Below are 25,708 nucleotides of genomic sequence, written 5' to 3'. Positions count from 1 at the left end.
TGAAGCTAAGGTTGCTAGTTTTAAATTGAAAGTTGTTAGTTTTCCCTTTTTTAGTAACATTTGAAGTGCACAAAGTAAAATACTGTATCTGGGAGAGGTCCTACGAAAGCAGAAATGTATAATGAAGCTGAAATTTGTGATAAAACTGAGCATTAAGTAGAGAAAATGTGAAGACTGTTTTCCAGTAAGTACTTCACTCCCGCTGAACCAATGGGAGGTGGATGATGAAATACTGTCCAGTTGTGTGGACAAACGACTCCAACCATTGCCTAAAACCAGTCTTTTAAAGGATGGACATTGTCAGATGATCTTAACCCACTACAGGCATTGTATAGGACAGGAAACAGTTCAGGGATTATGTTTAAGGCACTGTTAGCTCCTTTATATTCTAGAAAAGTAAAAACAAAAGCTTTCGGTTTCTCAGGAACTGCTACTTTTCCACAAGTTAAGGGTAGGATTTCTTGAGTCTTTACGACTTCAAATACTTGCCCAAGAGCAGGAACTGAGCTCTTAGAAGAAAGATGAACATAGTATTTTATATTTTGGTCTCATATACTGCAAGCTGCCCCTCATCTTTTAACTTGGCAGACATAATGTGAACAGACAGGACATCTCCTCTCCCCAGATCACGTGTTATCTAAAGTCACTGCAGGACATCCCTACCAACAGCAGAGCTTCACCAGCAATGTTATGTGTATTGCTTTATGACTGGAGGAAAGAATATTTTCCTTCTAAAGGCTGGTGAGAGAGTGCAGAAAGACTGCCCTACCAAACCTTTTATAGAGGAAGAGTTCTGGCTGCCGGGGAGAAACTCCCCTCTTTTAGGAGCTCTTCCTTCTAGACTTTAAATAAACACAAGTCTCCTTGAAACCTCCCCTTTTGCAAAAGCTAAACCTTGAAGTGGGGATGGGGAACCCAAACTCAATGGAATCTTAGGGACTAGGTCCCCTCAGCACTGAAAGTCCTTTCACAACTTGCTATTTTTAAACCGTTTTTTGAACACTGTGCTCACTGTGATGGAAGTGAAGGGGAATGCATTCACTGTGCTTCAGAAAGTGAAAATCAAACATATTTGCTTTAACTGCTGAATTATAGGGAGGAAAAAGGGATGGAAAGAGGAAAAAAAAAAAAACAAAAACAAGAAAAAAGTGAGGCCACATGACATTAAGGAGGGATTTGTGACATGACTGATAGCAAATTAAAGTAAGAGGGACCTGAGATAAAGGGACAAAATACTGGAGCATGACAACACAGAGATAAACCAAGCAGCATATTGCAAATTTTCCTCAGTAACGAATCACAAAACAAACAGAAATAGACCTGGCTTCTGCCATAGTTACCATGACTAAATGGAAATTAAAAAGTCAGTTTATGTCATAGTATGTTGCAAGAGAGAAAAAAAAAATCATTTGGGTCTTGAGGTGTTTGCACTGTAAGCTGACAGATTCCAGTAAAGAGTTGAGGGCTTGTCTGCTGTTGTCTCACCCTCCACCCATACCACAGCAGAACATAAACATTACGTGCATTTTGAGGAAAAAAAAAAAAGAATGTCTCTGTAGTAAATCCAAGAACCAGACAAGAAGTGAGGGAATACGAGATCTTCTCACAGCAGAGGAAAATGACATAATAAATCCCCTATATCTTTTTATGATGGAAACTCTAAGTATTTTGAAAAAAAAATGTGGCCAGCTGTATGAATATTCTGAAATAAAACATCATGTGAGAAATAAGCCACCCTCTGCTGCTCCCATGGAACATATATTTTTATTATAAATTAAATTAATACTACCAGTAGTCTGAAAAAATTACAAACATTAATACTACTACAGCAGAAGTAGTGAGCTCCTTCATCCCATTGTTATTCTAAGCATGAACTGGATGCTCTGGGAATGTTTTAAAAGGGGAAAGATAATTTCTGAGCTGCTTTACATGATAGATGAGCACCTTACAGTCACAGGAATCTCTAAAGCTACTCATAGTGATGTAAACAAACAAACAAACAAACAAAAAAACCAGAGAGGTTGTGCCATCTGGGACTGTTCCAATTCCATCAGTTGCAGAGGCTGCAGGGGAGTCAGGCTGTTCCGGTGGGGCCCAACTGAAAACCCTAAAGCAGCCACTTCACGAGGTGGTGAACAATGCATCTTGGAAAGTGGTATGTACCCTCAGATTTCACTGGAATCATTATGAAGAGACAAAATAATAAAAAGAAAAAAATCAGATTGTCAGGAAGTCAGAAATGTACAGGCGACCCTTTTAGAGGGAATATAGGTGTGATTCAGCTTGTAGGAAGAACTGGCCATGTCTGCCTGTCCCCCCTGCACAGGAGCCCTTCCTACCACAACCTGAGCTCCAAATTGCCATTTGCTCTTTTTAATAGAGAGACACCAGAACCAAATATGAAAAGAGTCCCTGACATTATCGCTGTGATTCTTTTAAGCTTCTAGGAATAATTTAAGGGGGAAAGTTAATAACTACAGCATTGACTTTAATCTTATTTGCCAAACTAAAAATATTTCAGAATTGGCTACAGACTGCTAGGAGATATTTCTTCTTCTGTAATAAACAGTTTATTGAATTCAAAAAAAGATTTATACTCACACTGACTAGCCACAGCAAAGCTGCAAACAGCTTGCTCTTTTGGTAAAATTTTGTTTGTGTGGGAATCCCAAGGTGATTGCCTTTAAAACAGCACAGCTAAAAATTTTTCCTTAGCTCAGTATTCTGATATATATCACTGATTATAATTATAAATATTTAGTTGCACTGTTATTTCCCCAAAGTGAGCATATTAATTCTAGTCTAAAGAGATACCTTTTGTTCAGTTTAAACCCTTCCTCAGATGAGGTAATTTACAAGACATACACTTAGGTGAACATAATATTTAGATGGAGAGGAAGCATCAATGTTCATTATTTGACAATAATGTTATGTCTGTGGTTGCAACTGAAACTGTTTCAGGCACCCATCCTGACAGCAAATGAGAGCAAAACACATCCTCAGCCTCTGCTTAACACTGCTGGGCTGTCATAACACACCACAACGTGCAAGCAGGTGGCTACAGGAAGAGAAACCAAGGTGCTGCACTTGCTTGCACAGTAAGCTGCAGTTACTGGAATATGCTGCATTAAGCCTTACTTTGTTTTAAATGCCCAAAGAGTATTTAAATAAAATTTAAAATGCATTGCTATGGTCATAATTGAACCCAGCATCAGTACCAAGGCCAGGTCCTGAGCACATTTATCCAAGTTTTGGTATCTTTTTTCCCCGCTGTAATTTGACATTAAGGCCATATGATTTCCTGTGAAACCCCAAACTATGGCCTTTGCTTCCTCTGCAATGATGTTACCAAAAAAGTTGAATGTTGCTAAATTATTCTGAGGTTCTCTGCAAAGACAGTGAGCACAGTTAGTTGGCCCATAGAAGTTGTTGAGAAGATAATGGAGATGTTCACATTACCAGAACTTTTTCCAGAATTCTTCCATTCAGCCCTGCAAAAGGCCTGATGGAATTTGCAGGTAACACTAGAGGCTCTGGTGGAACAGCTCTAAATGTAAATATTTCCTGACCTTGAATCTACAGTGTGGGATGATAACAGACCTTCTCGGATGCTGAAGTGGCCACAATCCTTCACCAGATTAAGCTCCAAATCTCTCTCCTAACAAAAGATCAAAATTTGGCTTACATTTTCCTTCATCCTTGAGACTCTTCCCAATTATTAAGGAAGACATGAACTGCAGAAGTTAAAGTTTCACACACAAGAATTTCTCATATCTAATAAACTATTTTTAAGCTTGAAAATTATGTTGACTCTTAACTTGCTTCAGAGACTTGTGCCTGTTTTGCCCATCAGTTCTGTCCTACATGGTGCACCCCAGCTCAGAGGCTGGCACAGAGTCTGACCAGCCAACCTGCAAGACCACCTGTAACACAAAACATCTTCCCTGGGTGCATCAGTCCTTCCTGTAGTGCAATCTCTCAGAAAATAACTTTTTCTACAAAGGAAGAAACTCTGTCTTTAAAAAGGAATAAAGAACACTGCTAAATCAAAACATAACTCCACGCTTTTCTATAAATGAAATTATAATTATATAAGATTACATACACATTTAATCAAAGCCACTTTGATAAGTCAACTTTTCTAATTAAAACCAGTATTAGAATTCCAATTTTGAGGAGAGATTAGAAACATCAGAAATGTGAAGTAGTGTCAGAGGTAACAACCATAAATTAACTGTCAAACAGTATTAAGACACTGATTTATCTATAATGAGCACTGCTTAAAAACATTAATGCATCTCTATGAATTTTTACCAATTTAACATTACTTTCATTTTAAGAGTTAACATCACTAGAATCCCCCTATGGAAAAGGCATTATGGACAACTAAGTATGCAGTTTCTTGCCACTGTGACTTATAGAAACTTCTGTAGGGAGAACTCCATGGTCCTGTCTTTGCCTGCTTGTTCAGACCAGCTTTAGGTAAAACAGAACAAAGTAAAAATACCAAAGTCTAACACAAAATTGGAATATTTGTGAATAAAAAATTTTTTTTTTTCCCAGAAAACACTCTATACAGTAAAAATGCCTATTTTTTTAACTTTCTCCAGTGCTGAGGAACATCTTTAATCAGACGTTCCAAATTAATGAGGAATAGTGGGTTCATTATCTCATGTTTAAATATATTTAATCTTTGCAACTAAAAAAGGTATGTTATTTTCTGTATCAATCAGTACAAGGTGCACAGAAATTTCCTCTTAGAAGTTGAGCTAATTATGCTTTTAGGTGATCTGGAAAATGCATATATCCATATCCATTACAGTTTTTCACAAGTACATACGATGTTCTCATAAAAGCTTTTTGGCTTAAAAGAAAAGGAGCCACCAAGCATTTATACAGTAACAAAATCATTGTATCAACATATCACAGAGTCATTACAGCTAACAGCCTAACCATATTACTCTCAAAATTCCCTATTTCCAGGAATTTATAATGCAGCTGTAACAAATGGCCCTTGCTAAAACTTTATCAACAGGCTTATAATGCACCAGTAATTGTTTTCTCAAAGTTGAACATGCAGAAAAGCATTATTTTTTGCTGTTTTATGCAACAGCTACATCTAAGAAATGACAGCGTTATTAATGTATACAGATATTTTGGTATAAAAGCAGTTTGTTCACAACAGTTCTTAAACACTCTCATTAATTTTATACAGGCTCCTCAGCACAGACTGCAGCTATGAAAGGCTTTTTTTCAGAACAGAAAGGAAGCAAAACTAAAACAAAGAAAGGAATGTGGCTCATGCCTCATATTGTGATTATCTTTGCATTTTCCTCAGTATGTGGTGTGAGACTGCAGCTGGGTTCAAATGATACAAAATTCCCACCCTTGTGACAGGACAGTGGAGCTTTTTGTGGCTGGAGCTGCTGCCCACACACTGGACTGCCCTGCAAACTGCCTTGGCCTTTTTTGGCGAGATGGGGAGGAAAAGCAGCTCCACCTAAACAGAGCCAGCTCCTTCCTCACCCACTGAACAGCCAATATTCCATATATTCCGCAGGCAACATGAGTGGGCTGGATCCTGGCTGTCCACAAAGCTGAGCTGTACCAAGTGAGGAAAAGCAGGGAGTGGTAAGAGCAAAAACCACATCAAAAATAAAAAGGCAGATTTCTCTGGTTAAAAATAATTTCAAGCTAACTTGGGTAATAACACAGGAGCGTAAAATCCACCAAGAAATTACTGCATTTAGTCTGAACAAATGGTTCATACACCTGACTGCACATAATATATTCAATGCAAAAACAGGCATTAAAACTGTAATTTAAAACTTGTTTCACCTTCCTTTTCCAGTTCAGTTTCAAACACCGTTGAACAGAAAATAAGCACAGTGTGGAAAGCAGGATGACTTCTCACAACATGACGTGGATCAGCTACCCAAGCAAGAGCCAGATTTTCAATTCCCCAGAAGAAATTGAAGCTGTCATAACTTCTCAAAACATCATATCCAGAGTTATGCACTGTTACATTGCCCTTTTTGTACCCACTGGATTAATAGCTGGCATATGTATTTTGATAATTTTCATAAAGAATCATTTGCAGAACAAAAGAGCAAGCTTGGACTTACTTCTACACTTTCTATACTTCACCCTCAGCAATATCATAATGATTTTTTTCTCCTTTACTGTCATCAGTAGACCTGACTATTTAACAGCAACCCACCTTGCCTGTAGCATACTGTCATTTTTTTTCAACTTTGGTTATTTCAATTCTCAGTATGTTTTCATTTTGACACTTTTCACACTATTACTGGAGAGATTTCCACCATCAACTGCTCTCTGCAAAGCCACCCAAAGACCCATCTTGTGTGTTGGGCTTGTACTCTCATGCACCTTCTGTTTGTCCCTGACAGAGGCAGTGCTGGTTGGCGCTGATAATTACCACCTGGAAGTGCACTGCCAGTTGGATCCATTATTTGCATGGCCTGAATATGAGATTGTTAAATTCATCTTTGGGTTTGGAATCCCGTCATTACTCCAGATCCTCTGTTTTACTGTTCTGTGGGCTAAAGAAGCACCTGCAGGAGCTCCATCCTTGCAGCAGCACATCCGCGCCTACCCCGCCGTGTACACGATCAGCGCGACAATGTTTGTCTGCCGCCTGTTTTATAACGTCATGATTCTCTTCAGGACAGCACTGAAACTGCAGAGGAGCATTGGAACAACAAAGAATGAGCTTGTGATGAACATTGCAGAAATAGTGCTGTTCTGTGAGAGCTGTGCTAGTTTGGTAGTTATACTATTTTTTCATAAACCGTGCAAGGATGAAGTACTTAAAGTCATCGAGAGGTGCCGAAGGAAAACCCCTGCCAACAATCACCTTGAAATACCAGAATCAGCCCCGGCCATTCAAAGTGGGTCTCAGTAATACCTGCTCTTCTAAACGACTGTCAATGCACTTTGCTTTTTAGTTGAGGGCTTTGTTTTGGTTTTTTACTTCTTAAAAAAAAGGGCAATTGTTCCTCCTTTAGAACTCAAACTTGGCCTATCTTACAGATAGCAGTACTGGAAGTAAAAAGATGGTCAGTTCTAGTACTTACAGTGGAATCTGTAAGAAAACTTCCAGGGTCTGGGGCTGTTTGGGTTTTTTTTTTCATATATACATGTATATTAAAATAATCTACTTCTCTGCAAGCCATTGCTTCAAAGTCAGGTGGAAAGATGAGTACTGTTGCCATAGAACTGTGCTTCTGCAATATCAATGCCCTAGCAGAGCTGCAAACAAAAATGTGGCAGGAAGCAACTTTGAATAAAGGTCAAAATCTCTAGTCAGAGCATTTTCTCAGGTGTGCTTCCTCCTTTGACTTCTTACCCGTCAAACTATGTATTTCTATAACACTGGTATATATAATTCTAGTGGCAGCAGCAGTAAAGTTTTTGTCTGAATTCCTGTGCCAAAAAAAGAGAAAGAAATCAAATTAACAGAAACATGGGTCCATAAAGGAAAGCTTTGGGTCCTTTGTGAGGCACTGAACTGGAAAGATCAATAGGATGGCTAATTAAAACTTTGTGCAAGAATGAAAGCTTTTTGTTAATGTACTCTCAGCTTCACTTTGCATTTAGACTTACAGCAATGATTGACTTAAGCCATTCCTGATGAGTTCATTCAGAAGTACAAAGTCATTGGAAGAGCCACATTTTCAGTAATACACAAAGTGAAAAACAGAGAAAAGCCAGCTCAGAACAGCAGAACTAAGGTGTATTTTTAATAAGGCAAACAAAACCCAAGCCCCAGTTCCTAACTGGAATCAAGGCTCTGCTAGAGACAAGCATTGTACATTTAGATGACAGTTGATGGGTAAATGGTGCAAAAAGAGGAAAAAATCTGAATTAGAATAAAACAGTTGTGGTGCAGGAGTTTGGATGAAGCCCTGCAGGATCAGTAGCTGATGCAGGCTGAGATGTAGGTGCAAAGCTGTAAATGCTTGCTTTGAGCACACTATTACTGCCACCAAATCTGGCCAGGAGCCACCTTAGGCATTTGGCTTCGGCTTCATCTTCTGTTAAAAAAGTGGAGAGAACGGAAACAGGAAAAGCACAGAATTGTACTAAAACTTGGATAATGACGTAGACTCAGATGGCAAAGTTACAAAAATACAGCACTGTGATGAGAAAGTAACTTGAAGAGTTCGGAGAAAAGCTATTTTGATGCTTCAATCTGTGCCTTTGTATGAAACTCAGGTGCTAATGGAACTGAGGGGTTTTTTTGCAGTTATATCCTTTGAAAGATCTTCCTGATGGGGTCTTCCAGATTTGTGTGGGGATCTGGTGTAAATCAGCATGGGCTGCCTAAGAGAGAACAGCAGGAACTGATTGATCAAGATGAACATCTTCCACAAGCCAACAGCCAAGTGCAGAAATGGAAGAACAATAATCATGCAGAATACAGATCAAGTATCTAGAAATACAGATCCAGTCTCGGACATCCAAATCCTGACAGGTATGGACCATGACTGCATCACATGCAAATAAAGGGCAACATGTAATCCAACTATGACTGTAAGGACCAACATTTCCACAAGATGTAAAAATCAGCTGGTAAGATGTCTGCATTACATTGTGTCAGCCTGTTCCCCTGTTCAATTTTGTTCTGCTGCCAGCACGAACAGATGGATAATTAAAGAACTCTACATATAAACAGATCATTATAGAACGTGGTCAGAAAGGAAGTAGGCAGATAAGAATCATCTCTTTGAACACAAGAGCCAATTTCATACTTGTGAAAGGAATTCTCAGATGGCATCAGAGGTTTTGTTTTGCACCTGAGAAGAAGGAGATTAAACAACACAGACCAAAGATCAGCATTGCAGAAAGAAGTCTGAAGAGATGAGTTGTAGGAGCTGTACATCACTGAAAAAGCTCACAGACTGAGTGAAAGAATATCTCGAAGATGCAAGCTGTTTATCCCAGCTCAGAAAGTCAGAGTTTCAGCTCCACTGTGGATGAGGAGGATATTTTGTAGTATGGGAATGATGATGTGCAAATGTTTCTACCTTACTTACAGCTTCCATACATTTTATATTTAAGGATAAAAGAATAAATATTGTGTTGTTTCTGAGTTGCTTTGAAAGGTGCCTAAAAGAAAACTGAGTCAGTAAAAGCTGGCTGGGACCTGGAAAGTGATGTGAGTGAATGCCAGTAACACACCTGTGAGTAGCCACAGGGTTGGGCAGGGCACACAGGTGCTTCATGATGCTCTCAGCAGGGTGCACAGCTAGAGCAGAGCCATACCCAAGTGTCACAGAGAAAAAAACCTGTAGGGACCTACTGTCAGATGTAGGATCTGAGAGTGAGCCCACCTTGGCAGAATGAACAACCGTGTGTGAATCTGTGAGCAGTCCTGGGGAAAGCTCCTGGCAGCCATCTGTGAGATGTGAGTATGTGTACTCTGATCTCCTCCCTGTCCACGTGGAAAAAACCTGAGTATTTTCTGGATGGCTGGTTATATTGCCATGAAGAAATCTCTCTGTACAGTGAAAAGACTTTGCAACTGAATATGAGAAAACAAAGGTAAGCAGGAGGGAAGAGGTTGAAAAATGCAAAACGGTAACTCATATAGTTCAGAGTATAAATTTCAGCAATACATAAATGTTTTCATAGAATTAGTCTTGATAAAGTCTAAAGAGCTTACATTAAAGTTTAGGGCAATGAACATGTGGTCCTAGAGAAAATCTATTTGCATCCAGCTAGAATATGAAAGCAAACACCCCTATGTGCAACAGGGAAGGAACACAAGCAGTTTCCCAAAATCCTTCTAATACGATATGAGAGAGAAAAGAGCAGCTTTAGCTAAGATTAAAAGTAATATTTTTTAAATAATTAATAATCTAAAGAATATTTTTAAGAACAAAATAAAATCTCCATGCTCTGAGATTTTTTTCTCTTATGCAAGCAGCAGCTCGGTTGAACCCTCACTTCTCCCAGGCTTCACCCAGTTGTGAACAGTATGTTCCAGAAGAAACACAGCATATATTTTTATAGGCAGGCTGTCAAAATTAACTGAAGGGATCTACTGGAAAGTTCAAAGGAGAATATTTTACTTCTGTCTTGGTAATATTTGTATCTTTCCATGACTTTGGTCTTAATTTGAAAAAAACACTGTTCAGTAGACAAAGAGAAATTATCAGGCTGCTGAAATTAAATCTTGAATTTCTGAGCTGGTAACATGTTTTGGAAAAGAACTCAGGACTCATCATTACTGAACCAGCTGGCTCAAACTTGATCTGATCCCATTGCAAACGACATTTGAGCTAGAGACTGAACGTGCACACTTGAATAACAACTCGAGCTGCTGCATCCCTACACGTATTTCTAAGCCTGCCCTTAGTTACATTCTAATATTAAACTAACAGACACTGAAAGGGCTTCAGTATTCTTTATCTTGATTTTGAGGTAGCTGCAGAAAACTCAAGCAATTCAGCCAAAGTATTCTGTATAATGTGTCCACCATATGTTGCACAACAGATAAATTCACTAATGGATAGAATGAAAGAATGCATTTCACTTCCATGGTACAAAGCGTCCGGCAAAGGACTGCCACACTCAGCTTCTAAAATAAAAATCATTGATGTTTTGCAAAAATCTTTTAAAATAGCATTTGAATAGAGCCTGAAGTCCTATGCTGGGGCTTTGAGCACTCTGGTTTAATGGAAGATGTCCCTGCTCATGGCAGAGGGCTTGGATCTAGATGATCTTTAAGATCCTTTCCAACCCAAACTATTCTAGAATTCTGTGATCTTTCACTAGACAGTATTTTGTGGCCCCATTTAGTGGAATTTTTAGATTATCCCTTAAGAGTTTTGCAATATATGCTTTAAGAAAAATAAAAAGGCTTTACCAGAATAGTTTGAATGGGTTTGAATGGGTGTAGTCCCCGCAAAAGGAAAAGGCTGAACTTTTAAAAATTATTTTTAGTAAGAAAAATGCATTCTCAGAATTACTGGCAACTGGAAAGCCTAAATACACAAAATACACTCCATCCAAGCTTTTCTGAAGGCACAGAAACAATTAATTCCAGCTCAAACTAAGTTTGATTATTTGCAAGAAAGATTATTTGCTACTGAGGCTGGACAGGATAAGTATGAGGGTGCTCTAGAACAGGGTAATGGATGCTGATTTCATTCAGAGGTTGAAAAAGGTGAGAGAGGACTTGGACATCAGTCTACCTGGAAAATCTCAGGAACAGTACCACAGCACCTGTATTTCCTCTAGAGATAGTTCCAGAAGAGATTCTCTTCTGGAGAATCACAAATTTTATTTCTTTTGAAATGGTTTTATTACAGTGCAAGCATTCCAATACAATTTTAATTTCTGCTTCCTTCCCCTTCCATGCAATACAGTGCCTTACTCTTCAGCTTTCTATACCCTTGCCCTGATCTAATTTCTCCAGAACTCAACAGCTTCATACCCAAAACACTTCCACACTTCTGACAGAATCCAAGAGTCTCTTGCATCTTACAGGGTTTATCCAGCTGGAGAGGCTGCCACAGAGCGCTGGCACAAGAGCTGGGATGCATCTCAATGCTGCTGTCTCCCCTACTCACACCTCCCACTTTCTTTCTCCTCAGCTGCCACCTTTAGCAGCACAGTAACAGGCACATATGTTGAAGTCTGCTAAATTACACAGAATAACTTCTATTATACCCCAGATTAAGCCTCTTGGTGCACTGAAGTACATCACAACTGCACCAGTGCTTCTGAAAGACTCTCTGGTGTTAGACATGTTTACTGAGATATTTACAGAGCTTTACACATTGACTGCTATCTAAAAACAAACCAGGAAAATTTTAAAGGCTGGATTACTGAGTTTTGACATTATACAAATGCTACTGCATCAGTTGCTTTCACAGATTTTCTCAGCAACATCACAGGAAGGTAAAACAGGTGGAGCTTTAAGACTCAACACTGTCACAACTGTGACCACGGATGATTAAGGCAGTTACTGTAAAGTCCTGGGGAATACTTTCAGGGAAAGAGGAAAAGTACAATGTTCAGCAGCTGCTATACTTTGAAGTATTTTATGGAATATGGAAATTACAAACAGTGATCTTAAGATAGATTAATCAGTAACAATAATTTGACTGCATAAACAAGGGTCTGAAAATGCTGGGATCTCTTTTAGGAAACAGGATTCAGAGGATTCGCACAATCATCTCACAAAGTATTTAGAGAAATACAGAACCCATTAATTACAATATAATAATATACAAAATTACTATCATACTAAATATGACCTCTCATGCTTCACAGTTCTTCACAGCACAGAAAACAGCTACTTCATAGGTCGTTTGAAAGAGAATTTCCTCACAGCTCTGGAAGTACAGCAAAGTGACAAATTTCTTACCATGAATTCAAAAAAGAAAATTATCATTCAGAATTATACATTTTATCTAGCTGATATTCACAGCTAGACAAGCAAGGACAGACAGACCAGCTGATTATCAAATCCAGGCCCCCATAATAACAAACAACGGACACCCAGAAGTGAACGTTACACATGAAGAAATTTAAAAAATCCTTCAGGCCCTTGCAAGATCAGTGGAAGCTCTGAAGGACAGAACTAAGTACAGCAGAACCACATGATCAACAATCAACAATAAAGACTCTTTTTAATCCTGTTCTTTCATGACAGCAAAAAATTAAGACCTTCAAAGCTGGTATCACAAGATTTTTCCAACATTTACAATATTCTAGTCCTACAATGCAATCACATTTGTACACATCTCAAAGCAAAACACTTTAGGCTCTGTCCTCATCACCCTGTATTAAAGCACTCCATTCCACACACAATGGAAATCTTCTGTTCAAAATAATTTTACCAGCACCAATCTGCGCAAACATTCTTTTGATTTAAATAATAACTGATTCCAAAACTATTTACCAAGAGCCATCATGCAAGAACATCTTTAAAAAATGTTTTAATAGCACTGCCAAAATCCTCTATTCCTAGGCACAGTGTGTTGCAGAAAAACCAGCAAATAATGTATTTGCCTCAATGAAGGCAGAGGGCTTCTGCTCCCAAAACCACTCACGTAAAGAATCTCTGCTTCACTTTTCTACAGAGAGGTCCTTTGTAACCTAAAGATATTTGACCACTGTAATCAGTGTCATACATCCACCATTATAATGACATGTTAATTGCTTACTCCACACTTCTGAAACTGTCACACTGTCTTCCTGAAGTCCTAAATGCTGAGATCCCATTCACCTCATTCCAGCAGCAGCAGAATGCTGCAGGGCACTGAACGTTCAGGTGTCAGATCAACATAACCACAAAAAACAACTGCCACAAATAAAATATTGCTCTTTTATGAGAGAGCTTTGACTTTCTTCCCATTCTAAGAATTCTGGCCACCAGTAGGTGGTGTTACTTGAAACGTCAAGTAGGTTTTTTTACCCCCTGCAGATGAAATGCAAAACTCCACCTGCAGCACTGGTGTTTAATGCAAAACTGAGGCTCCTCATTCTCTGTAGGGTAAGCTTATTGCCTCCATGTGATTTTGAGCTGAGCAATTCTAAGAAATAAGAGAATGACAACATATACCTGAAAATTTAAATACAAACAGGCAAAATGGGATCGACTTGAAGGTAGGAAAACTGAAATTTATCTTCTCCATTTAGCAAATGACCCTTCTCAGATGCTTGATGCCTTCAATCCAATATTTCCCTTTAGACTGCCCAGAGGCTTTTAAAAACAGCACAAATAACAGAAATAATTGCTTTATATCTATGTAAAATATGCTTCATTGCAATCTGCAAATAAATCTCTTAATTATTGTTCAGCTGAGCTCTAGATTTGAACGGACTATAAAACTTAAAAAAACACCAGAGGCAGAAAGGAGAGTGCAATTAGGCAAAATAAAACTGACAAATACAAGAGAAAGATGTTTGAGTAGTTCTAGTAGAAACGAAACCAGCAGAAACAGGGTTAATTCTAGCCTTATAAGGCTCTTCAGCAGCACTTCAACTGCACACAAATTAGAACAACCCTGGGAATCTATAAAGCTTGTTTTATTGCCAAGGACATGCAGCAAGATCTGCATTTTGCTCTTGTAAACTCTCTATTTAATAAGTTTTAAAGCAGAGTAAGACTTTTATATGATTTTTGTTTTTACTGCTGAATCATCAACAGGTGGCACCCACTGCAGCTCTGCACACCTAAAAGCAAGTTTTTACCGAGAGGACAGTGGAAGTTGGCACATCCATTACGTGTGCACCCAGCAAGGAGCAGCCTGCTGCTGTCTGCAGGAAAACCAGCTCGGGAGAAATGGAATTGAGGTAAAATAAAGTGTTTCACAGTACATAGTTACCTGTAATGCTTTTAATTGCTTGGCTTTTGGCAGCCTTTCAGATGTAATTAAAATCTGACCACCTACGGACCTTTTAAAATCAATTGCTCAGGCTGTTAACTTATCATTTATTGTATTTAAATCTGTTTTACCGCCTTGTTCACAAATAAAAGGCTGTTACATAAAGACAACAGTTAATGTCTGACTTCATAGCTGCTTGAAACAAACACTGAACCTTGTCATGAGCGTAATTTCATATGGATATTTTAGCATGAAGATTTATACTATTAAAATGGTTCAAAACACAGCAACAGGTACTGGGAACTTAATACCTGTTTAATTAAAAATCGAAGTTCTGGATCCTGTATCTTTATTTAAGTATCTGTAGCTATTTCTAATTACTTGAATACATTGAAGCAAACGCAGAGCTGTATTTCTGACTAAAACTATTCTAACCCTCCTACTCCGCCAGTGATCTGCTCTTTCCTCCCCCAGATTGCACCCTGGCAGGATTTAAGTCATCAAAATGTGGAAATGTGCATGAATTTTACTAGCAAACAATTTTAAAAATATATTTTCATGTAAATAAAAATCAATGGTTTGACAGTAAGATGCAGATTGAAGCAATTTAAAATATTTAAAACTTAGCACAAAATAACCTGGTTTGTAATTTCCTTGCTGTTTTATTTGTTTGGGGTGTTTTTTGCTTGGCTCTTTCTTTTTTTAAATAAACTTCTAGCGATGCTTCAAGTGCATAACATTCAACATTTAGAAGTAAACAAATCTGATAACTGGTTATTTTCCATTACTACACGGAAGTCAGTGAAACTTAATAAATCACAACAGAAGACAAACTGAGTATAATAATGTTGGTGTATATCAATATGCTGCTTGTATTACCTTCATTTCTAAAATTTGCCTTTCCCTCCCACTGAAAGCAGCAGGAACCAACTGCTTTTCATCTCTGTTGCCTTCTCAGCCACAGACTCTGCTATTTATTACCCTTACAAGCTGACAAAATAAATATCTATGTATCTATATTTAAAAATACAGTTTTCCTATATTAGGTTAAAGTCACTCATTTGATTTCTCTGTATTTCTTCATTTTTTAATACTGAAACCCTGACGGGCACACACAATTTTAACAGACTTGCCCTCATGATGGTATTTTGATCTAGAACAAATTTAAATTCTTTTAAGTGAACCTTTGCATTTATAGTAGAACATGATGTTTTCCACAACCTCGGCTGTGATTTAAGTTAGCAGAAGCTAATGGCACATGGAACAGTGCTGGAATATGAGATTAATCGTTTTCCATTTGCAAATTGCAGGTCCAAGGATGTTCATTGATTATTAAAAGAAAACAAATGGAGCTAGAATTCCACTGCCTTCCAACTTGCATGAAGAAACATTGCTGCTGAAAAGCTTTTATTAAAGAGACCCAGTACCACCATGGTAAAAAGATTCCTACATGATCTTAAGGCATACAGGAACTGCAAATTCTCTTATTTAAAATGTATATAGCATCCTGTAAAACAAATTAAGACATTCACTATCTGTAGTATTACATTTCAGTCAGTTTTAAGTCTAATTAATCTGACTTTTAAAGTATTTTCATTTCCTATACAAAAGTCTGTATCTTTTTCAATTCCAACCAAAAATGCTTACTAAGAATTCAGTTGAAACCAACCAAAAATCTGATTTTTTTGGTATTGCCATCAAACTTTGAGTACTAATATCTTTTCTGCAGATATTCTAACCATGGAAACTTATTCTGCCTCAGTATCACCTGTTATATGTAACAGCACAACTTTTAACCTGAATGGATCCCATTTGTGTAACGAAAGCATATCCTCTAGATTAGCCGATAAATCAGAACACCAACAATATGTTATTGGCCTTTTCTTATCATGCCTTTACACAATATTCCTTTTTCCTATTGGTTTTGTGGGAAACATTCTGATACTGGTTGTCAACATTAGCTTTCGGGAAAAAATGACAATCCCAGACCTTTACTTCATAAACCTGGCAGTGGCTGATCTCATTCTAGTGGCCGATTCTCTCATTGAGGTGTTTAATCTTGACGAGAAATATTACGATATCACCATCATCTGTACCTTTATGTCTTTGTTCCTTCAGATCAACATGTATAGCAGCATTTTCTTTCTGACATGGATGAGTTTTGACAGATACCTAGCCCTGGCCAAAGTAATGAGGTCCAACTTATTTCGCACTATGCAGCACGCTAGACTGAGCTGTGGGCTCATATGGATGGCATCCATTTCGGCAGCTCTAGTCCCATTTACAGCCGTGCACTTACAGCACACTGGAGAGGTCTATTTCTGTTTTGCAGATGTAAAAGAAATCCAGTGGCTAGAGATAACCCTGGGGTTTATTATCCCCTTTGTGATCATCGGTCTTTGTTACTCATTAATTGTTCGAGTCCTTATAAAAGCACACAAGCACAGGAGTCTCCGGCTGCGGCGACAGAAGGCTTTGCGCATGATTTTTGTTGTTGTCCTGGTTTTCTTTATCTGCTGGCTCCCTGAAAACGTCTTCATTAGCGTCCAACTTCTCCAGAGGAAAAGCGAGCCCGTCTCTTCAAACAGCCCATCCTTCAGGCATGATTATCCTTTAACAGGACATATTGTGAACCTAGCAGCTTTTTCTAATAGCTGCTTGAACCCCTTAATTTACAGCTTTCTGGGGGAAACCTTCAGAGACAAACTGCGACTGTACATTGAACAGAAAACAAAAATGTCAACATTGCATCGCTTCTGTCAGGCTGCCTTAACGTCTGTCATTCCTGACAGTAATGAGCAATCAGAAGTCTGATTTAGTATCATTGTGTAGAACATATGACTGTGAAGTTGTGCAAATAGTGAACAAAATGCTTGCTACTAACAGAAAAAAAGTGCATATGTGTGTGTGTGTATATATATATTGTATCGCTCTATTGAGTATTGAAGGTTTATATTCAAAATGTTTTTATGACAAGACTTTAATGTAGAAGAATATGTTTTAGTCAGATTTATATTTAATTATGAACAGGATTATTAAAAGCTGAGCACTGAAGAAGCTTTATTTTGCATTATACATATATGAATGACGATATAAGAGAAAATTTTATCAACCTAGGAAGACTCTAGATGTAATCTGATTATCAGAGATGATACTTTGCTGGTGTATATAAGGTACTTCCACTGAAATAATGAAGCTGCCATAACAGTGAGGAAAAATCATTACAACATATTGATGTGGAGATGCAGAAAACATTGATTTTTTTTCACCCAAACATGTTAAGATGAATGACTTTGCTTACAAGAACTACTTGGTACTATCGTCACTGTATTCTAGCATGTCTTCCATGATTAAGTTTTTGATCTTAATATAATCAAGCACAGTGATGAGTTTTTGTCTCCTAAATGTAATCTACTGTTTACATCAGTACTTGATCAAAACCAAAATCATCTGTAACTATAGTGCTCATCTCAAAGACCTTCACAGAAGCAAAACGTAGTGCTTCATTCTCTTTTAAGGATTGACCCTGATGATCTCTCTCAGAACAAACATAATTGGCATTTTTGTCAAAAATGCCAGTGCACCAACATTATTCACACCTGCCTTCAGATTTGAGTGCACATTGCACAAAGTCTCTTCACATTCCACAACAAAATGCTGATTTTTAAGGAAGTGTCACTTTCTGCAAAAGACATTGTAGATATTGAGTAGATATTGCTTATGAAAGTGACAGAAACCTCCAATTTTAGGAAGGAAGACCAAATGTAATGGAGTGGGATTATCAGATCTGAACTTCATGCACACCCATCCCACCTCCAGAAAGCCCCAGCCTTTTGAGACTGTAAGATGCATTTTAGATGCTTTGATCATGTAAAGATTAATTATACTAAGCAAACAAATGATAGCACCACTTACTGGAAAACAGTAGTGTTTCTTTCCTTCTAGCAAATAATTGGGTTGTAAATCTGATTGATGTTTAGCACAGGTTACTCCTGGACTTGTTCAGAAGAAGCTATAAAGTTCCTAGAGATTAGTGTGCAAGATCATTAAAATATCACTTGCTGCATCTCTCAAGTGAACAAACTCATTTCACTTCTGTGCTTATTGACTGAAGCACCAGAACTCAGCAGAATAAGATGTTCTGTCCTATTTTCAAATGTCATATATTAATTAATTACCACAATAACAGATTTTAAAGGATTTTTAAATGTAGACCTTTAAAACAATGACTAAAGCTACTAAAGCAATAAAGAAAACAGTGAAAATGATGATTCCACTCATATTTCTCATGAAATATCTTGAGCTTCTCAGTGGAAGTTTTGGCCACAAAAGACTTGACCTATAAACAGAAAGGCCACAAGATGATGATGGTTGAATTTGAAATAGATAGCTGGATATTCCTGCAGCTCCAACAGGAACAGCACTGTGGAGTCTGAGGCAACTGCAGATTATTTGCAAGTGATTGCTAATCACAGTCTAACGAAAAAAGTGTTTAGTTCCACCCTCTCTGCACAACACCAAGCAGATCTCTCAGGAAAGATGCAAGCGTAGAACAAGTTGCTAAAATACAGTTAAGTCATCTCCCACCACTGTGCTGCACGACACACAGCCCTTCTCCCTCAGTACTTTTAGCCACAATTACTCAGGTCCTATGGACTGCCAATAGACATTAACCACACCATTAAAGATGGCTATTTCAGACAACACCCAGCTGAAGGAAGAGATAATTGTTTTGGCAATGCAATTCTGAGAAGACAGACACATCTTGAACTTACAGATTTATTAGGTTTGTGCAACCCCGACACTTGCCATGAATAAAGAACTTTGGGGTTGCAGGAATACACTTTCCCAATCGTAGTTGTTGCTTATTTTGTTTTTTTAGGAATAAGATCCTTTCCCCTTCTGCCTCCTTCCAATACAAGTCTATGGTACAAGCCTTTCTGCTACCCCTGCAGAACACAAATCAAGAAAGTCTTTGTGCAGAAGCTCATAATAATAAACAAACAGCAATAGCAAATGCCTGCTCATGCATCTTCTAAAGCAGTTTGTTTCTAAGTGATCTTATTCAGTAATTTACAGTGAAATCTAGGAAAGACCAGATTACTATAGCATTAAGAAAATAATATTTACTCAACCTGAAACAACCTGTTGCATGTTTAAAACTAAATTACAAACCTAAAGTACCTGATGGGTTCCCTACTGCTGATATTTTGGGACAGGCTTATGAACTGTGCCTGAAATTACTAAATTTAAACATACTTCTTTAAATGCAAAGCACTCTCCCAGCTGAAAAAACTGCACACTTATTCCCAAAGCTTTTTTTTTTCAACAGTAACTCTGTACAAAGTAATATTTACAGAAATGTCATACAACTTCCATGTGTTTATGTACACAACATGCTTTCTGCAAACCAGCATCTTGCAATAACTCGTGACTATGGCTTATCCATGCACCAAAAGGATCTCAGCTTGATGTGCCATTTTTTTTTAATTTCAAAGAACATAATCACCAGTAAATAAAACCTCTTCTAGAGTGTAGAGGAAAAAGGGAATAGGAGCAAGAATTGTTATACAACTCCTTCACTTTTTTATCTCTGGTCTCTCACAAATTGTTTCATTGCTGAGTTGAAGGAAAACATTCCATATGCCTTTCTAAAAGACTGGACTGATGACAACTATGAGATTTAAAAACCTGTTTATCACAGTTGTTTACAATCTTTGCTGCACTACTCAATATAAAGTTTCCAGACATGAAAAGTCTAGTTTTAGGAAAAGCTCACAGAAAAGAGGAGAGAGGGAATAATCAAAAAATCCCTGAAACCATTAACTGCTTTTGAAAATAGTACTTTAGCACAAGACTGCCTTGAATGCACAGAGTATAACTTAATATCTAGAAACAAAATAAATGCAAACAGCACAAGCTAGCACCAGTCTGGACCTGATGCAACTGAAAGCTTTCCTTAGCTGTGTAAAAAGATATGAGAAAAAGAATTATGTGAGACCTCTTTAACATGTTAAGGAGATGCTGTAACTTTGCATTCTTTTGACAGTTTTGGGAGATACACTAAATACCAACTGTGCAGACACAACATCCACCTCTCAAAAATGCAAAGTCTGTCAGTCTAAAGATAAAGCTTGATTCACTTATGAAGAGCATTACAGCATGGGAGGGCATGTGACAGAGAATTTGAATCAATGAGTCAGGCGATCCCAGATTCTGTGCAAGGCTTTGACATAAGATGGGCAAGATGCAACAAAAGTCACCTCTCCCTTCAAAAACTTGAAAAGAAATTGAGCACAAAGTTTTACAAGAAAATGCCTGTAAAATTTCAGACTAAGTATCTGTGTTTCAAACAAAATTCACTGCCTGTACAGTGCAGGCTCTAATCTTTTTTCCAGCCATCAAGTTGTGTTAGAGTATAACTGAATTTTTTCCCGTGTAAGGATTTTGCTGTATTCTCTCAGCTGTTTATTAAGACTGCAAAAGGGAAAAGGCTGTCTGGACAATTTTAAATGGTTAGGATTGTCACATAAAAAATGTGTTAAAGAGTGGTTTACCGTAAGTAAAAGCATGTCAAGTTCAACCCTGATTATCATTAATTCCATTGGAACTTGTTTCGGCATAACTAAAAACAAGTGAGTGTATGAAGAAATATGTTTGAATTTTAATAGCTACTTATGAAGGTGAAGCAATGAATTAATTTGATTTTGGTTGAAAACAACAAAGATAAGGCTTGATTTGAATTTAAGGGACAGTGTCTATCCCTCCCTTCCACCCTAAGTCTTACCTTACCCATTCAGACCATCAGACAAACATTGAAAGTTTTCATCACAGAAGAGCATGGGGTCAAATTAATTGTTTATTTGTTCTTTTTTATGGTAAAACAGGAACAACATGTGATGGGGAACAAGTCATTTTTAAAACATGCACACAGAACACCTTTCCCCTATACCCTTAAGCTCTGCTGTCAGGGAGGTTGTGGTACACGCCCTGTGCTGTGTTTCAGAGACACCAGATATGAAAATCTGAACACCCTCCAGTCATATTTATAATTTAGGTGTCCTTTCTTCAACAGTATTGTCCAAACTATTTATTCCACAGTGACTTTTATTACAATAAACTTTTAACCCTTGGGTTTGGGCTTCCTTTTTGACTTCCATCACACAGCAGCATGGCACAGGCAGGAGCTAAGAAAAAACAGCTGCATATTGAGCCACCCAAGGTGCCAACACAGGAGCAATGCCCTCTGCAGACTGGGCAGGATCAGCTCTACTTTCAACTCCCTTTCTTACATGCTACTTCATTTCTTTTACAGAAGTCCACTAAATGCCATTACAAAATATAAAGACGATTGTCTGAGTCTCACACAGTCACCTGTGATTTAGGATGGCTTTTGAAACTGTTCAACCCCCACAATAAAAACCATTTTCAAGTTTCCAACCTGTTTTCTCACATTGTTTAAACATTCTGCTACAGGTATACACAAGACATTTCAAAGTTCTAAATTAAACTACTGAGCTGTTCACTACCAAAAAGTAAAACCCTATCTTCTCAAAATAAATATTTAATGCAGCAGGGTGAGCCTTTCCAAAGCAGCAGCTTTGCTTACAAGTCCCAGTTCACTTGACCTGCAAGCAAAATCACTCAAGAGGTTTAAGACCTTTTCAAATTGCATTCACTGTGTTTTCTGGAAGGACTTTAAAAAAACCACGGGGAGAAAAAAAGACATAGTAGAGAAACAGGAAAATTATTAGGATATTGTTAAATTATCCTTAGAATTGGAGTTAAGGTGATTTTTACAGAAAGAACTCGGGGGCAGAATTGCCTAATAGTGCTGGAGATAGATTTGTTTTCTGCCTCAGCAGCAGAAATATTTCCTTTCCCAGGCATTCCCTCAATAGAAACAGTAATATAATGGCAAATAAGATTTTCTTCCTTTCATTCTCTCTCCATTCAGAGCTACAAAAGAGAAATAGCCCGTACCTGACTACAGAAACCTTTTAACTCTTGTGTTCCAGAGTAAAGAGCACACAGCAAACTGAGAAGCAAACCAAGGAAACAGCTCACTTAAACAACTGATACCATTCCAAATATCCACCTGACAACTGAGTATCAAGGTGGGAAGAAGATACAGACAGTGATGTGTGAGGGAACTTAATTTATAAACTAGCTTGGCTTCCAAAGCCAGAATAATTACTTCTGATATTACAAGCTCATTCTCCAGTGGAGTGAGAAACACGACATGCTATTTTCTTATGCTAATTAAAGCTGCCTGCTGATGGGTGACACTGTTGGGGTGTTGTGGGATCAGAAGCCCAGGCTTGCTGGCAGAGGTGCTGCTGGAACTGACACAGAACCCAAACATCCAGTGAGCATCCTCAGCCCAAAACAAGGAGTGCATGAGGACCCATGGAAAACTGACCCTGCTGATTTGTGCTCTTCTTGACTCTCACTGCGTGAGACTTTCTGGACCTTGGCCAGAGATTTTATTCCAAAACCTATCAGATCATGACAGTTGGCTGCTCCTACTCTAAGCTCAAACTAGATCATGACTTAATCTAGACAAATGTAAAGAAGACAACCATAGTTTAAGCAAAGTATGGTAAATTTTACAATTTAAAAAACCCCTACTTCACAAGTTTATTAAAAGATGTCTTTGAAGTAAAAGCTTGAAAACCACAGAACATGGGATTTTCATAATAAAATAGGAAAAACTTTCTATTCGAAAGGTAATTTGAAAAAAGAATCAGCCAGCGAGGTGCATGAGAGCTCCTAAGTTCACAAGAAGCCCATGACCAATTTCAATGACCTCTGTATTGCAGTTCAGTACAACAGTTCTGTAAGCAAATAGTTATTTTTCAAGTGGGTAAGGATTAATAACTCTCCTTTAGGACTCAGTCCACAGTGTAAAGGTAGGATGGAATGACAGTAACTAAAAGCATGTATTTTCCACAGATACTTTAGATTTTCTCTTCTCTTTACATAACAACTCTGCTCCTTTTTAAGCAAAGCAGCTCTAAGCCCTCAGTACATTCTCTGAACAGCTTTGACATCTTTCAAACTCTGAGATGGTAGGAAGAGCTGTCTGCCCTTATGTATATGCTATTTGCAATAGCCTGCTTTACAGATGCAAATTATTAAGATAATGCTGAGAAATGTAATAAAACACTGGTTGATGATCTTCTGTTTGATGTCCTACAGAACTCCTGTGGGATTCAATTAGAAATAGGTAAATGCATTCAAAGACAGAGTCTGGTTTCCTTGTCAAATACCTTCATGCTTGTACCCTCGATATTTCAGGCAGGTTCTAAAAGTCAAAAGATTAATTTTCTGTTCTAATTACTTGTTGGATGTAACAGACAAGCATTTTCCAAGTATTTATTAATCTGTGTAGCTTTGATCTAATACCCAAGAGCCATTTTATCTATGCTGTAATTTATTAACATACATAAATATACACTGATCTTCCATGTGGTTCACAATATTGCATCTAAACACAGAAGGCACTTTGAATGAGAAAATTTCTCATTTCACATTCATACTACAGAAGCAGCCATCATCCCCCCTTTTATCTGCACCAAAACATTGGGTTTTTTTTAATTTTTGAATCTATTTCATCAACACACAAGAAGTCATATTTTATAAAATTCATTATACCAGACTCCCACACTGTTTAAACAAGCAGCAACATTTCATCAAGAACAGGACTGCTTTTTAGAATAAGCATATTTTAAATATCCAAATCTGTGCCATTTTAGGTTTTTGAGCCAATTAACATTAACAAAACAGTAGTAAGAGCAATAAAGAGGAAGTGACAAACCCACAAGAATCAGGCCTGAATTAATACATTATGCTATACACACTTCCAAGTTTCAAGCCCTGTCAAGAATAACTGCCTTTGAATGCCCATTTCTCTGTTCTTTATCCTGTATCAGAATGCAGCAAACACCCTGTCAAGCTTACAAGTTAATTTCTTGCCAAGTGAATGCATTTTGCAAATTCAAACATGTTAACAGGACTTCTTTTTAACTGAAGTTACATGTATTTTGTAGGATTTGTGCCAAGTTTTCTATATTCAATTTGGGCCTTTTCCAGCAATTTTCATTGATGATGCCTCTCTCTATGAGGAGCTAGAAGTCATCAATACAGAACCAGAAGAAAATTATCATTGAAAAAGGGGCAGAAAACAGTGTTCTCACTGGACTGGAGCTGGCTGACACAGTCAAGCAGATCTTGCCTTTGCTCCTTCAACAGCTGAACACTCAACAAATTCAACCCACAAGTGGGAATCCTGTCCTGAATTTCAATTTTGTTAATAAATTTGCAGTTAAGGCAGGAAAGCAAGGATTTATACTGAAAATCCAACAAGAGCCATCAAAGAAGGTCTCACCATCAAGCAGAGAATGAGGGCTGAGAGGAAACAGCAAGTACGTGCTCCAAGCAGAGAAGGAAGAATTTCCCCTCTTAACAGCAAAGAAGGGACAGTTCTGTTTCACCACCAAACTCCCCATCAATTTAATACCCTGGCTTTATTAATAAAAGTAGGGAATTAACTTTGAATGGATACAGATTAAGGCAAAGACCAAGAATTAGCATGAAACTCTTGTTGGCTAATATGTAATGAAGAACGCACAATTCCTCTAAACACAAGTAAGAAATACACCACGTATTGTTTATACCAAACACAGTTGGGGACGTGAGCCTTTCGCCTGGGAAAACCATCTTCAAAGTAGCAACTGTTTTCCCAGCTGTGAATACTCTTTCCTGGGAAATCTATTCGTACCATTACAAAAATAATTTTCAAAGGAATGTAAAATTATTCAGCCTAATCTATGCATATCCATATTTCAGACACAATTCTGTGCCTTCTTAGACATGTCTGTTTACAGAAGGCCTACTATTCTCTATAAACACTACATGGGTGTCATAATTAAATTTACCCCCTTTTTAAAATAAATAAATGTATGGTTAATTTAATATAATAATTTGAAGCAACTCTATCAATATTCTGATGAAGAAGTGTTAGCAGGAAACAAATGTTTCAGTCCCATAACCAGCTGCCCTCAAAGTTTGTTGTTTTGTGGTTAGTTGTTTTTTTTAAATTTTCCTAATTTGAGAAATATTGCATAGATAAGAAAGCAGATAAACCAAGCAAGATGTCACACAGTAAGCCATAACTGCCACATGAATTTAGAGCTTTGTAATTATTTCCTATAACTACCAGAAGGCCACCATACAGAGAGAGAGGCACTGAGAGCCAGTGGGCCAGCAAACTCGTCTCTTAGTGCAAGTAAAAAGACCCCAAACAAATAACCCAAAAATAAACATTCAACTGAAAGGCA

The 25,708-nt window shown here is 37.8% G+C and overlaps 2 protein-coding genes across 2 annotated transcripts in view; one reads left to right on the top strand and one right to left on the bottom strand.

Moving 5' to 3' along the window:
* Positions 1–25,708, bottom strand: part of C16H7orf50 (chromosome 16 C7orf50 homolog) — a 123,527-nt gene that overhangs the window by 91,331 nt on the left and 6,488 nt on the right. The window lies entirely within an intron of this gene.
* Positions 13,522–18,634, top strand: GPER1 (G protein-coupled estrogen receptor 1). The gene is made up of 3 exons (XM_036392158.2): positions 13,522–13,644; positions 14,189–14,334; positions 15,677–18,634. Exon 3 carries the CDS (start codon positions 16,107–16,109, stop codon positions 17,178–17,180), a length of 1,074 nt encoding a protein of 357 aa, XP_036248051.1. The 5' UTR covers positions 13,522–13,644; positions 14,189–14,334; positions 15,677–16,106; the 3' UTR covers positions 17,181–18,634.

This window comes from Molothrus ater, chromosome 16 (genome assembly GCF_012460135.2).
Source record: "Molothrus ater isolate BHLD 08-10-18 breed brown headed cowbird chromosome 16, BPBGC_Mater_1.1, whole genome shotgun sequence".
Lineage (NCBI taxonomy): Eukaryota > Metazoa > Chordata > Aves > Passeriformes > Icteridae > Molothrus > Molothrus ater.
Note: the sequence above shows the minus strand (reverse complement) of the source record. Positions and strands in the feature narration are given on the sequence as shown.

What these genes read in the sequence shown, in the direction of transcription:
- GPER1 (XM_036392158.2), top strand. Translation starts at nt 16,107, where the DNA reads ATGGAAACTTATTCTGCCTCAGTATCACCTGTTATATGTAACAGCACA.